Source organism: Zeus faber (assembly GCF_960531495.2).
Source record: "Zeus faber genome assembly, chromosome: 17".
Taxonomy (NCBI): domain Eukaryota; kingdom Metazoa; phylum Chordata; class Actinopteri; order Zeiformes; family Zeidae; genus Zeus; species Zeus faber.
Genome location: NC_137204.1, coordinates 30,396,167 through 30,414,605, shown reverse-complemented (window position 1 = coordinate 30,414,605; position 18,439 = coordinate 30,396,167). Strand labels below are relative to the sequence as shown.

General features: G+C 52.0%; 1 protein-coding gene across 1 annotated transcript; it reads right to left on the bottom strand.

The window, feature by feature from the left end:
- Positions 1-3,598: 3,598 nt before the first annotated feature.
- Positions 3,599-5,505, bottom strand: LOC307243327 (claudin-23-like). Its single transcript, XM_080018082.1, has one exon. It carries the CDS (start codon positions 5,404-5,406, stop codon positions 4,573-4,575), a length of 834 nt encoding a protein of 277 aa, XP_079874208.1. The 5' UTR covers positions 5,407-5,505; the 3' UTR covers positions 3,599-4,572.
- Between the last annotated feature and the right edge of the window lie 12,934 nt (positions 5,506-18,439).

Sequence of the window (18,439 nt, the reverse complement as noted above, 5' to 3'; positions counted from 1 at the left end):
CCGACAGGAAGGACACGACAGGTACAACCTGACGGGAAGGACACGACAGGTACAACCAGACAGGAACGACACGACACCTACGACCCCACGGGAACCACCCCACGGGAACGACCTGACGGGAACGACCCGACAGGTACGACCCGACAGGAAGGACACGACGCGTACGACCCGACAGTTACGACCCGACAGTTACGACCCCACGGGAACGACCCCACGGGAACGACCCCACGGGAACGATCTGACGGGAACGACCCGACAGGTACGACCCGACAGGAACGACATGACAGGTATGACCCGACAGGAAGGACATGACGCGTACGACCTGACAGGTACGACCCGACGGGAACGACCCCACGGGAACCACCCGACGGGAACGACCCCACGGGAACCACCCGACGGGAACGACCGGACAGGTACGACCCCACGGGAACGACCCCACGGGAACCACCCCACGGGAACCACCCGACGGGAACGACCCCACGCGAACGACCTGACGGGAACGCCGGACAGGTACGACCCGACAGGAAGGACAGGACAGGTACGACCCGACAGGAAGGACAGGACAGGTACGACCCGACAGGAAGGACACGACAGGTACGACCCGACAGGAAGGACAGGACAGGTACGACCCGACAGGAAGGACACGACAGGTACGACCCGACAGGAAGGACAGGACAGGTACGACCCGACAGGAAGGACACGACAGGTACGACCCGACAGGTACGACCCCACGGGAACGACCCCACGGGAACGACCCCACGGGAACGACCCCACGGGAACCACCCCACGGGAACGACCTGACGGGAACGACCCGACAGGAAGGACACGACAGGTACGACCCGACAGGTACGACCCGACAGGTACGACCCCACGGGAACGACCCCACGGGAACGACCCCACGGGAACGACCCCACGGGAACGACCTGACGGGAACGACCCGACAGGTACGACCCGACAGGTACGACCCGACAGGAAGGACACGACAGGTACGACCCGACAGGAAGGACACGACAGGTACAATCTGACGGGAAGGACACGACAGGTACAACCAGACAGGAACGACACGACACCTACGACCCGACTGGAAGGACCCCACGGGAAGGACCCCACGGGAACGACCCCACGGGAACAACCCCACGGGAACGACCCCACGGGAACGACCCCACGGGAACGACCCCACGGGAACGACCCCACGGGAACGACCCCACAGGAACGACCCTACGGGTACGACCCCACGGGAACGATCCTACGGGAATTACCCGACAGGAATGACATGACAGGTACAACCCGACAGGAACGACATGACAGGTACGACCCCACGGGAACGACCCCACGGGAACGACCCCACGGGAACGACCCCACGGGAACGATCTGACGGGAACGACCCGACAGGTACGACCCGACAGGAACGACACGACAGGTACGACCCGACAGGAAGGACATGACGCGTACGACCTGACAGGTACGACCCCACGGGAACGACCCCACGGGAACCACCGCACGGGAACCACCCGACGGGAACCACCCGACGGGAACGACCCCACGGAAACGACCTGACGGGGACGACCGGACAGGTACGACCCGACAGGAAGGACACGACAGGTACGACCCGACAGGAAGGACACGACAGGTACGACCCGACAGGTACGACCCCACGGGAACGACCCCACGGGAACGACCCGATAGGAACGACACGACAGGTACAACCCGACAGGAAGGACACGACACGTACGAACCGACAGGTACGACCCCACGGGAACGACCCCACGGGAATGACCCCACGGGAACGATCCTACGGGAACGACCCGACAGGAATGACACGACAGGTACGACCCGACAGGAACGACACGACACGTACGACCCGACAGGTATGACCCCACGGGAACGACCCCACGGGAACGACCCCACGGGAACGACCCCTCGGGAACGACCCCTCGGGAACGACCCCTCGGGAACGACCCCTCGGGAACGACCCCACGGGAACGACCCTACGGGAATGACCCGACAGGTACAACCCGACAGGAACGACCCGACAGGTACGACCCCACGGGAACGACCCCACGGGAACGACCCCACGGGAACGACCCCACGGGAACGATCCTACGGGAACGACCCGACAGGAATGACACGACAGGTACGACCCGACAGGAACGACACGACACGTACGACCCGACAGGAACGACTCGCCCAGAGGAGTCGTTGTGCCCAACGATGGATCCTTCCTGAACCTTCCTGAGACGGAACCAGGAAGCCAGAGCCTCAAGGTTCTGCCGAAGTGAGAACCCAAAAACGTTGCCTCTAGTGAGCACGACAGGACGCTAACGGCAAGGAGAGGCCAACCGGGACCCGGGTCTCTCCCCTCGGCACTGGGCTTCTTCTGGAATGTGTCAATGGACTTTTTCCTGCTTTTCAAAGTGTTGGTGAGCCTGTAGCCCACCAAGTAATGAAACACCTCCCGTACCATTGACTTTACCACGTACGGCTGCATAAACCCCAAGAGAGTGACAGTTTTGGGGCCATATTGGATTTATAATCGAATGTATTGAGGCGGAAAATGTTTTGTTTCAACAAGGGGAAGGTACATATCAACAAAACAACTCAGCATATCATCCCTTTTTCATTTATGACTGCATACACCTCAAATGAGACGGATTTCACCGGACATTTTAAATTTTGGCGGCCATGTTGGATCTGGCTCTGGTCCGGTCTGACAGAGTTTCTTTGTTTAAGACTTTATTTGGTTTTACTGTCGGGAGGCGAAGTCGCCCGACCGGCCTGGCCACATTTCATGTACATGCCTGCGAGGTTACTGCATAGCAACCTGCCAGGTTCCCATGGCAATGGAACCAGTCCCGTCACTTACAGTAGATCAAATATGGATCATCACCACGTCAGACATTTGGAAGTTCTTTGAGTGAGTACTTGCTGTTAAATGTACTAAAAAGTAAAAAGACTTCCTGATATAATAGTTTATAATGCCCTGTCTATTATACATATATATATATATATATATATATATATATATATATATATATATATATATATATATATATATATATATATATATATATATATACACAGTATATATACACAGTATATACTGCATACAGCAGTTCCTTTGTTCCTGATGACATCGTATGATAAAAGACATGAAATGGTGATGGTCAGACGTACGATGCACGTCATGTATTCAACATGTCAAACATGAGACATGAGGCAACCAAACCTTCCAGTCGACAAATTCAGTCTGAAACGGAAATCCTACAAAGAATCGATCTGACAACCTTGTACACGACGCCAAAAATCGAAATCGGCAGAAATGGAACGGTATCGGAGATCGGCTTCTGTCTCGACCCCCGCACCGTGAGACAGGTTCGGTCCACGGTCCGTCCCGGTGGGGCCGACGGGGTCAGGGAAGCCTCCCGTGCTCATGTCGCCAGAGAGTCAAACGTTGTCTTTGAGCGGTAAAACAATTCAGCAGCAGTCTTCCCCAAAATCTGGTCCCAGGGTCCACATCCAGGCGTCCATCACCAGAAAACACAAATGACAGACACGGCACAAGTTTTTAGAAATATAAATCCTCTTTAATCAACGGCACTTCATCGTAGCATCCAGTACGATTTGAGCACAAAAGTAACGTGCAAACAAAATATTTACATCGAGAAAGAGAATCATATAATAAATATATGATGTACTGTGTATATTATATATCTATAACATATGCTATATTATAGTGAGTATAGTAAGTATTCCTTCAAGACGATCATTTGTTAAACAGAATAACTTTTGTTAAACAAATACATATTTTCAAGATAAAACACCGTGAAAGCATCAACAGACGGCTCCACCTGGGACCAGGGCCCCCACCTTCCTTCATCCATCACTTTTCCTCTGCTCAGAAAAAGATTCTAAGGCTGGTTCCTCTGAACGCCTGCTTCTCTTTCACTGTTTTTACCAGTTTGACTTTGAAAGCTCTTCCCTCCTCGCCAGGCAGCTGCTTTTACAAAAACGTGAGAAACACCGTTGCGTGGTGATGTAGCGAGAGAGAAACACCAGCAGGTTTTATTTTTCATCTCTCATACTTGGTTTATTTTGGTCATGTTGTCAGGCTCCAGTTCCCCATTTCAAACATTTATTTTAGGTTGTAAACAAAATAACGCTGGAAGTTTGAACGGTAAGCGTCTTGCTGGGGGGCCCCGGAGGACTCTCTGGGGGTCCCTGAACCACACCTTGAGAAACCAGGGTTCTAAAGGAAGAGATAGGAATTTATAAGAAGGGTGAATTTAAGTTTAGCCAATTTTGGATGGGGACCCACTGGAACCCCGTGAAGGACTCTCTGGGGTCCCCGAACCACAGCTTAAGAAACCGCTGCTCTGTGAAGACCGTGGTTTGAACTGGAAGATCCCACGAACCATAAGCGAAAAACACGTTTAAAAATAAGTTGAATTCTTTGGGATGTCCTCTGGAGGGGCCGCAGACCCCGCGTTGAGAACCCACTCCTCCGTCAATGGCGCAATTCATCGTGGGCAAAGTCCAACCACCATCCCGTCACTGCGCATGATCGACCCCCGCTCACACGTCCGCGTCGTAGGGCCGGCCGCCGTAGGTGGTGGCGGACCCCGCCGCGGGGCTCTTGGCCCGCGGGAAGGACGCGTCGTCGTCCAGGGAGTCCTTGGAGTAGGGCACGCTGCTGGCGCTGCTCCGGGACCCGGACAGCTTCAGGCTCGGCACCTCGATGCGCCGCGCCGGCTGCTGCCGCGTCCGGTTGGCGGCCCGCGGGCCCAGCACCTCCTCCACCCGCCGCTCCCCGCGGTTCTTCCCGCCGCAGCAGCGGCAGATCCCGACGAACATCACGAAGCCGCCCAGGATCTCGAAGATGCCCCCGATGAAGCCCAGGATGATGCAGTAGCCGACGCGCACGTCGTTGCTGGGGCTGGACGTGGGGATGCTCCGCAGGATGTGCGTGTACCAGGCCACGGGGATGATGGTCATCACGCCGGCCAGGAAGATGAGCAGCCCGCCCAGCCCCGCCAGGACCCAGCGCGGCGAGTCCCGCCAGCACCGCACGCCCGGGATCGCGATGATCGTCCCGATGATGGTGACGAGCAGCGACGCGACCATCAGCCCCTGCGCCACCTCGATGATCTGTTGGGCGAAGTAGGCGGTGTCCTGCAGGTTGCAGGCCTGCTGGCTGGTCTCCGTGGCGCGGCAGATGTCCCAGATGCCCTGCTGCAGGAACACGGAGCTGGGCTCGGTCGGCAGGTTGTTCAGGGTCCGCCAGTTGGGGGACACGGTGGCGGTGAGCGCCAGGATCCAGCCGCAGGGGGTCATCACCATCCCGAAGATCAGGATGCCCGGGGTGCGGAGGGAGGTGCGCATCCACTCCTGGGCGGAGCGGGTCGGCATGGTCCGCTGCTTGGCTCCTCCGAAGGTCAAGAGGCTCCTTCTCTGTCTCTCTCTCCTCCCTTCCTTCCTTCCTTCCTTCCTTCCTCTTTCTCTCCTTCCTGACCGGGTCCGACACAGCTCCCTAATGGAGTCCCACACCTGGAACCTGTCCTCAAAAACAAGTCGGACTGAAACTCCGGGGGGCGGGTCCCGCCACCGGTCCCTTGAGGTGTGACTCCCATTCAGCGGGAGAGAGAGAGAGACAGAGAGAGAGAGAGAGAGAGACAGAGAGAGAGAGAGAGAGACAGAGAGACAGGGAGAGAGACAGGGAGACAGAGAGAGAGACAGAGAGAGAGAGACAGAGAGACAGAGAGAGAGAGAGAGAGAGAGACAGGCAGAGAGACTGAGAGAGAGACAGAGAGAGAGAGAGAGAGACAGGCAGAGAGACTGAGAGAGAGACAGAGAGAGAGACAGAGAGAGAGACAGAGAGAGAGAGAGAGAGACAGGCAGAGACACTGAGAGAGAGACAGAGAGACAGAGAGAGAGAGACACAGGCAGAGAGACAGAGAGAGACGGAGTTTCGGAGCAGTGTTGATTCTTCTTAAAGATTGTTTTGTGTCCAACTAAAACGTTTCTGAAATATGTAAATAATGATAATGATGATGATGATGATGATGATGACGTCATACATTCTCTTTATGAATAGGAACTAAAGCGAGAGGAAAGCCCGAGAACTCATTGTTTTTACAGTTTTATCTGTTTTAACTGCAACACTCGTACTTCTATTATTTCAGGTTATATTTATATATTTAAATTACACTCATTATTCTTTTATATATATGTATAAAAAAATATATATATAAATATATATATTATATATATATATATATATATATATATATATATATATATATATATATATATATATATATACTTGAATATACATATATTTGACAATTAATATTGTATTTTAACTGACGTTTCCATTTTTATTGGGTAAAGGTGGTGTGCTATTATGGGATGGTTCCGTTTCAGAGGAATGTTGCTCCACAGGCTCCACAACCACCAGAGGAATCCATCCCTCACTTCTTCATGTTTGTTTTTCTCTCATGGCTTTTGTTTTCTACTTTTTATCTCTTATTCTTTTTACATGAGTGTGTGTGTGTGTGTGTGTGTGAGACAGTGTGTGTGTGTGTGTGAGACTGTGTGTGTGTGTGTGTATTGGGATTATTTCTGTAGAAAGTTGAAAGTTTCCTCAACGTTTGGAGTCTCACTCAGTGCTTGTATATATTGATATCTTGTTTGCAGTACTAGTACTTGTACTAGTACTAGTTCTCATGGAGCAGCGGTTTAGAATAAGTGTAAAATCAGGTGAGGCTGTTGAGCTGCGCACTCAGAATCCTGAACAACACCTTTGAAACATTTTCCATCGTTGTTCTGATTCGTATATTTACTTGTTTTTTTATGAAACTCCTTATATGGCCGTCCATATCTTAACATCAGAGTTTAATTTAATAAGACAAATATAAAAAGATATCAATTCAACTGAAAATAAAAGTCATTGATGTTCAGAGGCTTTTTCTCAGATGAGTTAAAGTTCATTTTGGAATCGTTAACTTTCGTGACTCATTCTTCTCACTTCCGTTGGTGTGATCTCAAGGAACTTATCAGTAACTTCACTGTCTCCCATCTCTACCTCTTAGTGTAAATACACACACTGATCAGCCACAACACTAAAACACCACTAATAACACTACACAATATTATTGTGTAGCTCACCCTGGTGTCCCCAAAACAGCTGTGAGGTGGAGGCATGGACTCCACCAGACGCTGAAGGTGTCCTGTGGTTTCTGGCACCAAGACGTTAGCAGCAGATCCTTTAAGTCCTGCAAGTTGGAGGTGGGGCCCCCATGTATCGGACCCTAACCCAACCCATCCACACCCATCCAGAAAAGGTGATTCATCAGACCTCCACCTTCTTCCACTGCTCCATGGTCCAGTTGTGATGCTCACATGTCCATTGTAGGTGCTTTCAGGGGTGGAAAGGGGTCAGCATGGACACTATGAGCTCCCATACGCAGCAAGCTGCCATGCACTGGGTGTTCTACACCTTTCTATCACAGCAACATTCACTGTTTCAACACTTTGTGCTGCAGTAGTTCTACTGTGGCATCGAACCAGACGGACTAGACTCTCACTCCCCACGCGCATCAATGAGCCTTGGGCCCCGTGACCCTGTGGCCGGTTCAGCGCTCGTCCTTCCTTGGACACTTTTGGTAGTAACCACTGCAGAGCGGGAACAGCCACAAGACCTGTGCTTGTGGAGATGCTCTGACCCAGTTGTCAAAGTGGCTCAAATCCTTACGCTGCTTCAACACATCAACTTCAACAACTCACTCTTCACCTGCTGCCTAATATGTCCCACCCATTGACAGGTGCCACTGGAACCAGATGATCCATGTGTGGCAGTTTCTCCCACCAAACACCACCCAAGTGGCATTTCGAGGGACCTCCGTCACAGAGACACAGAAGACGATGGGTTGGAGACACCAGTTTATTGTAGAAAGTTGGCCAGTTGGAACAAGCCAGAAGCAGATAGAACATGTCATGACAAGGGCTCCTCTCCTGAGTGAGTGTGGGGATGGGGGTTTTAACCTGTTGATGATTGGACCAACCATCAACCTCACCTGCATGTTATTCACTTCACCTATCACTGGTTGAAATGTTTTAACGTTTGCTGTATGTACAGTATGATAATCTTTTTACATTCATTTTTGATCATCTGTTTAAATTAAAATAGTTATTTTTAAATAAAAGCATTTTGTTCAGTGCCTATATTATATTTGATATATATTTGGTTACAATATTATGACCCCTATGGCTCAATTGTTATGATAGGGCTACCGGTTCAAAATGGCCACCTTACAAATCTTTCCAAAGTGGTGTGCACACATGTGTGTATATGGAGAAGCAACTCCATACTTCCTTCAAAAGCTTTTAACATACACATGACATCATTTCCCTCTGGGCAATGATGAAACAAATGGTGTTTGCTTCCACAAAAACAAAGTATGTAATCATAAATATTAAAGGTTAAATTCGAGAAATTTAAATAGTAATCTTTAACAGCTTGAATCCACATTGACAAGAACCTGACAGCAAAAAACATTCCCATGATTTATTTTAAACATCCAAGACGCAGAGCAGCCTCCCCCTCGTTACGTCACTGTCGCCTCCTGGTGAAACAATTTCATTCAATTATAAATCATTTAACTCCAGGTTTTTTGATTTATTATTATACAAAGTTTTGGGATGTTTTAGTCGCAGAAGTGGCCCCTGAGGACAACTTCTCAACGGCTGATTGATGATTTTTGTGCAATTTTTCTTCCATGTGTTGATTTGAGGTTTAAAGATGCAAAGGAAAATATATTGTATAACGCAGCGTCAAGCAGGGGTTCAACTAGGATTAAGGGGTGGGCGGAGCCTAATCTCAATATTTCACGAACCAATGGAGATAAACATCCGTCCATCTATCTACATTACTACAACACAATCCAGGATCCACAGGAAACCCGTATCCATGACAGACAGGTCCGAGAGCAGACGCCGCTGTGTCAGTCCGGACGCCGTGACGACCACCTCCTCCTCCATTTGAATAAGCAACACCGTCAGCAGTGCACCTCCTGCAGCTGTCTCCATAGCGACAGCATCTGGCGGGGGCTGCGGCGGTGCACCAGCAGCACAGAGCGGTAGGCGCAGGGTCCGGCGTGCTGGCTCTCTGGGAGGTCAAAGGTCAGGAAGCCCGGGTGGTGGCTGGGCGCCAGGCCCAGCCGGCGGAGGCACATGCCCAGGTAGACGTCGTCGATAGGGAACAGTCTCACCTGGTCTGACACCCGGCGCAGGCGGTGGGCCAGAGCGCCGGAGTAGACCACGCCACCGCCACCGGCATACGGTGGGTATGCGCCGCGGTAGAAGCTCTCCGGGACATAGTACTTGCCATCTGGCTCGCGGTTCGGCTCGGCGTCTGTGATTACGTCGCCCACGAAGAACTCTGGGTCGTCCTGGGTTTGGTTCGGGTTCCCCAGAACCTCGGCCCTCCGCCGCCGCAGGAAGTCCAGGAGGGCGCCGGTTCGCACCAGGACGTCGTCGTCGCCCTTGAAGACGAACGCAGCGCCAGGGCAGCGACGCCCGAGCCAGCGCCAGAACAGCAGGTCCTTCAGGGTCAGGTTGAAGAAGGTGTCGCGAAAGTCCCACTGCAGGATGTCGGCATGGTGCCGGCTCTCCAGCTCCAGCAGGTTCCCCAGATCCGGGTGGGGGCCAGTGCTGGAGTCCTGGCGTCCCAGCAGGAAGACTGTGCGCACCAACCCTCCTCCGCTTCCATCCCCCTTCACAAAGCCGCTCCGCCCCCAGCTTTCTCGGATGGCCTGTCGGTTCTCAAAGTTCCCAACCTGGGATTTGATGGCCATCAGCAGCATGGGGGGCGAGAAGGAGCTCCGGTCCTGGTCCGAGCTCCGGTTCCCTCCTCCGGTGCAGATGTCCGGCTGGTCGATGAGGAGCCGGTACTTCCGGCGGTGCATGGCGAGGACGAAGGCCCTCATCTGCTCGGGAAGTCCTCCCAGGTCCCCGTCCTGATGGCAGCCTTCCTCCCCTGGCAGCTCCTCGGCGCCCGCTTTGGTCGCGGTGTGGTTGGCGTCCCCCACCCCCCTACCCCGCCAGCCCCTCAATACTGGGTTGTGGCGGCGGTCCCAGACATGCTGGAGGTGGTTCCACAGGGCGCCGTCCTCCAGCCGCAAGTTCCAGAACGGGGCCAGCGGCACCGGGGCCCAAACGTCCCCGGAGGTGGAGGAGTTCCAGTAGGAGGTTGGGGTGGAGGAAGCCCCCGGGGCCACGTAGTGGACCACGTAGTGGACCTGGGGCGGCGTGGAGGAGATGGTGACGAAGATGGAGACCAGGACGTAGATCAACAGGTGGCCCGTCATCATGCATGGCAGAAGGAGCATGCACAGGACAGCACTACACCGAGCCATGGCCTTTGGAGTAGAGATGGAGTAGTGATCCAGTAGAGTTGGAGTAGAGAAGTCGAGGTGGATTAGAGTCTAGGTGGAGTGGCAGTGAAATAGAGATGGAGTAGAGTACGGTAGAAGTGGAGATGTGGAGTAGAGTGAGAGTAGCGATCCAGTAGAGGTGCAGTAGCGATCCAGTAAAGTAGTGGTGGAGTACAAAATGTGGATTAGAAATGGAGCAGCGATCCTGTAGAGATGGAGTAGTGATATAAGTGGAGAAGTGATCCAGAAGAGATAGCGGTGGAGTAGAGATCCACTAGAGCAGAGGGAGTAGTGATCCAGTAGAGGTGGAGTACTCCACACTGAGCTGCAGTTACATTAAACCTCCAGGGACTTTGTCTCCACGGTGCCTGTCGCCATGGAAATGCTCCACAGAGACGAGGGTGGAGAAGCATCAAAACAAATGAGAAATAAAGAAACATGAAATATGAATGAAACACAAGAAACTTCAAATGAACTCAAAACAACAAAACAGAACAAACAAAACTGTCTCAACAATGAACATTGTGATGAAGTAAAACTCACCAGGCTCCAGGAAAACACCACTACAGTGGCTACAAATCCACAGGAATTAGTAGTATAAATTCACAAGTTTTTTTATCCACAGTATATATTTAATATTTCTACAGATGTAATAAATCCTGGCTCCAGTCCACAGGAGCTGCAGACGGCAGCGAGCTGACGGGGCCGAGCTGACACGCAAATGTGGACGGACGTATGCAAATGAGGAAGAAAAGCACCAATCACAAGTGGGAACTGAAGAGAGGAGATCTTCACCTGGGAGCTGCTGCGGGTGTTTGTACACAAAACCACCGTCAAGAAGATTCCATGTCCCAACATTCACATTAGAGCACTTAAAAATGACAAAAAACACAAACAACTATCTCAACATGTTCGTATGCACAGTATGTTGGATGAATACTACTGCGCAGGTCTCAGTGTTTGGGGAGGAATCATATCTTAATTTATTGTAACTTTGGCTTTAAAAACTCAAGATTCAACGTATAAAATGAACAGAAAAAGAAACACGGCCTGAACTTACAAGCCGTATTCTGTGCAAATACAGGTCAAATCCTGAGTCAGTACATCCAAAGAAAGTGTGTAGTGTGTACAGTATGCGTACAGTACACATGAATCACCATCATCTTCAATATCCTAAAAACTGATTATCTGAGTTTTCAAAAGCACTTTAAGGGAAATGTAAGAATGAAATAAGAGACGATACAACAACAACATAATATCATAATCACAACTTTAATGTTTGTTCCACAGCGTCAAAGAAACCTTTCCACTCATGTTCTACGGTTGTCTGGGACGTGGAGTCGGGGTCGTTCGGGCGGAAACATTGATGAAGGAGTCGACGGGAGAATCCAGCTCCTGAGGGAAGAGGAAGATGAGGAGGAGCCTGGACAAGGCCTGGAATTCAAGTCCTTGAACGGCGGAAGGTTCATAGAAATAAAAAGTAAACAGTAGGGCGTCCGGCCTTTAACGGTAGGACGTCTGCTTTCCGTACCATTGCGTCTGAGTCGTAGAGGTCGTCGGGAAGCGCTCTGCTCATGCTGGACATCAGCGTTTCCTTCTCGGAAGATGGCGATCGCACCGACGTCCACGACCTCCTGGAGCGATGGATAAAACAAGATGGACAGCGAGCACAACAGGAAGAAAGACTTTGATCCGTTCAAGACAAATGACCTTGAGCCTTGTCAAAGTCATTAAAAAAAAAGTCTTAATTTTGAATTCAAGGTCTCAGAACAATTCAAGTAGGAACAGATTTATTCTCTTTTTACACCGTCCGTGACTTGGAAACGCCTCCACTTGCTGCCCGTTACCTCTTCTTGACGACGGCCCCGACGACCACCAGCCCCGTCAGTACGCAGAGGGTTCCCATGACGATGGGGACGCGGCTCCCTCCCCCTTCCGCCCGGCCACAGAACTCGCCCGAGTAGCCGGCGTCGCACCGGCAGCCCTGGGCTCCGGACCCGCCCCCTTTCCCCACGCACCTCCCGTGCCCGCCGCAGCGCTGGAGGTCACATGATCTGGAGTCCAAGCGCACCGACGGGTCCGAGCCGCCGGCCGCCAGGCCAACGCCGCCACCTTCAGAGGCCGAGTCCAGGGGGTCAAAGTTCACTGGACCTGCAAGTCAAAGTGTTTTACTTTTTACTCCAACCCCCCACCTCCAGCACCCCCCCCCACCTCCAGCCCGTCTTCACTTACAGTCCTGCTCGTCCGACCCGTCCTTGCAATCAGAGTTTCCGTTACAGAACTTGTAGTTTTCCACACACTCGCTCCCGTCGGCGCATGACTTCCTGCCGGGAGGGCAGTGGGGGAGGGCCAGACAGGAAGTGACATTGGTGAGGTAGAAGCCCCGGCCACAGCCACAGCTCCGCCCCCCAGGGAAGGCCAGACACATCTGGGAGCAGTTTCCGTTCCTGAGCGAACAGACGTTGCTTCCTGGAGAGAGATTCTAGTTAAGCAGGTTAGTCGGGAGCCACCACGGTACTAGTTAAGCTGGTTGGTCGGGAGCTACCACGGTACTAGTTAAGCTGGTTGGTCGGGAGCCCATACCGGCCTGGCTGGTCTTGCTGTAGGCCTGGGCCTCCACGATGCTGGACTTTGTCTGGAACCAGAGCTGCCGGGGCTGGAGGCCGTCGCTGAACCACAGCCTGTTGGTTTCTAACACACACACACACACCTTGTCTTTCACATTCAGACATGTGGGCCTCCTGCACTTCCACCATGGTCCCCTGGGGGCCCCCATGGGGGCTACTGAGCTCATTTTGGGAAACCAAACTGGCAACTTCAGCCAGGTGTAAGAATTTCCATATTTGTACACACAAATACAGAACAAAAAATAGGACAGAAAAACGACAGATACATAACTGTAGGAGTATTTGTCTGACCTCCGTCCAGAGTGACCCACAGCATCATGTTGTGGACGTGGGTAAAGCAGAGCAGGACTCCACCTCCGGTGCTGAAAGTTCTGAAGCCGCTGCCGTCCAGAGAGATGGAGCTGATCACCGCTCCATCTGGAGAGATGGAAACCAGACGAAACAAATGAGAAATTAAACGCTTGAATTAGTCATTTTCTTTAATCAAATATTAAAATTATATATATTTTTATATATGATTTTTTAATTTTCTATTTTTTTTTTATGAGACCCAGATGTGCCCAGTAGAGCCGGTCTCCCTGCTCGGAGAACACCAGCGCTGTGGGTCCGCCGGTTCCGCTCCACAGCTTGGCCTTGCCCCGCCCGTCCATGTAGCAGCAGTCCACCTGTGGCGGGGTCCGCCCACCCGACCCGCCCAGCACCGTGTAGCAAACGCGACCCGATGGAGGATGCAGCGCGATGGAGGTGGTGCCCTGAGGAACAAATGGAAACTCTTATCCCAGATATGTGATGAGACGAGCCATCGTCACAATCCGAGGAGGTATTGAGCCTCGTCGAGGTACACGCATCATATCGCCCAGACCCACGAAGAGTGGAAAGTCAAGAATTCCAGGAAAACAGAAGTATTGGGACCAAAGGATGTTTTTAAAATCTCGGATCTCAAAGAGAAGCCAGCGGAGCCTGACCGTGAGCACCCCCTGCAGGAGGGAGGCGGTGTAGCGGCCGTCGGACGAGGTGACATGGAGGTCGGCCATCTTGGAACTACTCCAGTAGAAGTTGGCCGTCACCCAGTCAACCGCCAATGCCGTCACCGCGTCGCCGGCCTGAGAAGTTTGGGTATAAGTTCGTAATTCGATTCCATAACCAAATTCCTCTGACAAGTAGATGGCACAGACACTCATTCAAGGGATATCTTTAGCATAATATGTGTGCAAAATATCTTTTATCTTAAACTCCAAACTCGATTTTGATAAACCTCATCATGAAAATGGCAAATATTTAAATACAGCTTCTTGACATGTCTTCTCATTTAACGTGGCTAATAATTGGAATACACTTACAACCAATATCAACTGCATGATCTCACCCTGGCAGATTACTCAAGGAAATGCACTTTTCATAATTGTAAGGTTCTTAAAGTCTTCTGTATTATATCATATCTCAGTATTATAGGTAGTTTTCTGAGTATATATTCTGTATAATATTCACTCCATTTGTTGAGGTGATGGTCAAGTTCACAAAACATCAAATTCCCGAAACTTTGTCCAATGTCCCTCCCCAGCCCCTGATGACCATACCTGCAGTTTTAGGAGGATTCCAGCCGGCGTTAGTCCCTGATTGGACTTGGACTTGCCCAGTTTCAGCAAGTGCACAGAGCCCCCGGGCCCTCCATCGGCCACGTACAGTGAGAGCGTGCGGATGTCTGCGTCCAGCGCAGACGCCATCGTGACTCCGGGGAGGGCCAGGACCCGGTGGTTGGGCAACTCCTTCAAGGTTCCACTGTTGTGCAGGGAGTTGAGGAAGATCTGGTGAAACCAGGAGAGATTAGCCTCCATGCTAACTCGCCAACATTCAAATTGAATATTAAAAAGCCATTTTTCCAATTTTGTGATTCCATCAATAAATTCAGATTTAAAACAAAATGATTCAGGACTTACTTACCTAATTAACATTAACGAAAGTTCCTGTTTGAATAAGTGAAGTTAATAAATATGTAGCGCACCACATTAAGTTGTCCTCCGGGCTGGATGTGGTCCCCGGGCCAGATGTTCGACACCCCTGGTCCAACTGAATGTTTTCTTTCATTTTTATAATTTCATTGTTAAAATTACTGGAGAGTAACTTGTATTACTAATTTCATAGAACCAATTTTTTGTGAGCAATACTTCCTCTCTTAATACTGCTTCCTGTTAATACTGATACTGCTTCCTGTTAACACCATCTCTAGTTCTGGTCACCTGGGTGAGGGAGGTCTGGGAGAGCAGCAGCAGGAAGGCCGACTCCACGATGGGGGAACAGGAGATCTGGTCCTGCGACAGGAGCATCCCAGCAGGGCAGCGGCACACTGCTCTAAGACCCTGATCCTGGTCTAGAGGTCCAAACCTACTGGACTGGGGGGCCAGCAGACAGATGTGGGAGCACTGGACCTGGTCACACGGGTTCGGGGCCAGGGGCTGAGCGAGGGGGTGGACCAGCTGGAGAGAGATAGAGAGAGATGTGTACTATATGCTGTGTGTACTAGGAGGAAGTACTACTTCCATACAGGAAGTCAAGATGGACTCACCCTCAGTCCGAAGGGCTGACCTGGCCTCTTGAGTAGGAGCTTCTGGTTCTTTCCGTTGTTCTTGTTGGCTGACCGGACGGTCCTGGTCTTTGTGTCAGACCAGAACATCTTGTCGTTAAAGATGGCCACCGAGAAGGGGCCGGGGGTCTGCTCCAGCTGGAGGATCTGGACCGGGGGGCGGAGTATTTAGACCTGGGCCCAGGGGGGCCCCCCCACTCGGTGTCCGAGGACCCGCTCTGTGAATGCCGAACCCCGGGAACACTTGACCCTCCTTCCTTCAAGGGGCGGAGACTTACCTTCACGTCTTCGCCGTCCAGGGAGGCGGAGCCTATGCAGCGCAGCTTCTCGTCGGCCCAGTAGAGCCGGTCCCCCAGGAGGTCAAAACTCAGGCTGACGGGCCAGCCCAGGCTCCGGGTCAGCACCACCTTCCTCCCGGAGCCATCCATCGCAGAGCGCTCGATCTGGGGGGCGCTGCCAAGCTCCGACCACAGCATCAGGCTGGGGGGGGGGGGGGCGCGTAGACAAGGAGGGCGGGTGAGATTAAGGTTGTTTTGAGTAAAGAGAATATGTGCAGCCATTTCTACAGATAAAGATAGAGAGAAAGATGAGATAGAGGTAGGACCCTCCAACCAGAAATCCCACATGAACCCCACACACAGACTCACCCTCGCTGGGGCAGCAGGACCAGGGAGCTGGGCTGCTCCAGATCCTCCTCCAGGACCACGGTGTAGTTCTGGGGTTTGACCAGCCCGTCCCCGATGCGGACCGCCACGATCTGGCCCGCCAGCCCGTCCACCCAGTACATGTTGCTGCCCACCCAGTCCACGGCCAGGACGTCCGACTTCAACCCTGAGGAGGAACCCCCCCTGCACGGTTGGTACGAACTGGCCTGCACTCTGAAACCCGGCGGGACTCGAACCGGCACCCACTCAACTAGAACACATAGCTAAACCTTTTCAACCTGTGGGCCTTGTCCCCCAAGTGGTCGACGAGGGAACTGCAAGGCGACGGCAGCAGCTTTTTTGGCAAAAGGAAGGTGTTAAAGACTACATTGTCATTTTAAAAACTCAGGTTTAATAGTATTCTTTTTTGTTAAGAGTTGAAAGTAACCATTCAAATTGGAAAACCAGACGTTGAACTAAATGAAAATGTCCAGAAGCATGAGCTTTTCTGGACATTTGAGATTTTCAAGAGGGTTGGGACCCGCTTGCTCCCTACCTTTGACCAGGGTGCCCCTGCTGGCAGGATCACCAATGTGCGCCCAGCGGATGCTCTGGTAATCGGGGCTCAGCCAGTAGACCCTCTGCTCCTGCCAGTGGTAGTCCAGGGAAAAGACGGGGCGGCTGGCGGATGACAGGAGGCGGACCCCCGCGCGGTGTAGTCCCACGATCAGCAGCTCTGACTGGACGGACGCCAACAGGAAGGGCTCGTCTAGGGACAAGGTGGTGGAAGGGTGTAACGTATAACCTCAACGTATGCCTGAGCAAGTTGGCCACACACCATTACATCATCTTTAACATCAACGCAGATTTCTACCAGTCGTGGGGCAGAGGAAGGAAAACATCTGTTTGACGACTCTTCAGCAGCTCAAATTCAAACGGGAAAAACAATGTTAAAACTGAAAACATGGGGGGGGTCATGATGTGTCACCGCAGGGGGGAAAAAAATGAGGGGTTTGAGAAATCTGCAGATGTAGAAATCCAGAATTTCCAGATTTTGGCAGCAGGTTAAGCACACGGCTTCATGGGGCTAAAAAATGACCTAACTTCTAGTTCTTGTCGAGTATTTCATCCATTTCTAGTTCCCATCACAACATTCTAAACTCCCCTGATCATTCTCCCCACCGCTCTGCCTTCTACGATGACAAACTCCGTTCCCCCACCCCCCCACCCCACCTTTGGCCTTGCACCGGCGGTCGTCGGGTTCCAGCAGGAAGCCTGCGTGGCAGCGGCATGCGTAGGATCCCGGTGCGTTCACGCAGGTGTGGGCGCACGCGGCCCCGCCCGTCATCGCACCGACGCACTCGTCCGTGTCGGAGCAGGAAATGCCGCTGGACTGGAGGGTGTAGCCCAGGCTGCAGTAACACCTCTGTCCACCGGGGGAGACAAGGACGACGTTGGATACTGGGCTTTGGACAAAAGGTCAATTACTTGAGATTTTTCAAACATCTTTGCGCAATGGTCCAACAATATCAGAGAATCTAGTGACATGACAAACAAAATGGGCACCGCCAGCCAATCAAGTCGCACAATCAATTAAGACTAAGCAATGGCTGATCTGCGTTGAAGTTGACGGACAAGTGATGGATTTTTGCCACGCCCCGTAGTTTGGGGACATTCAATTTTCAAATGTCACAACAGATGTCCGGGCGGGGCCCATTTTACATAATCTGCCATAACTCAACGCATTTTTCCATCATCATTATTGCCTTCAGTGTAATCGCTGTGACTAAGCTGGAGCCCCCGCGTCGCTGGAACCGCAATGTTTAGAATTATCATCCACATCGGCATCAGCACCATCATTAAATCAGGATAACTATTATTTCCATCGCCGCTCACCGCCCCGTGCGGGGTGCTGACACAGTGCTGGCCACAGGGCGGCGCCAGCGGGCTGGAGCAGTTGCGGTGCAGGCAGCCGGGGCCCTCATCCGAACGGTCGGCGCAGTTGGTGACGCCGTTGCAGACGAGCGTGGGGTCGATGCACTCGCCGCTGCCGCAGTGGTAGAGAGGAGCGCTGCACCTGGAAGGACCGCCTGGAGAGACATTGAAACAACATGGCCGCCGTGCTGGTCAGGCGTTCAGCCTGCTAGATAATATAGA

Excerpts from the sequence above, each read along its gene's own strand:
- LOC307243327 (XM_080018082.1), bottom strand. The coding sequence starts at position 5,406 with ATGCCGACCCGCTCCGCCCAGGAGTGGATGCGCACCTCCCTCCGCACC.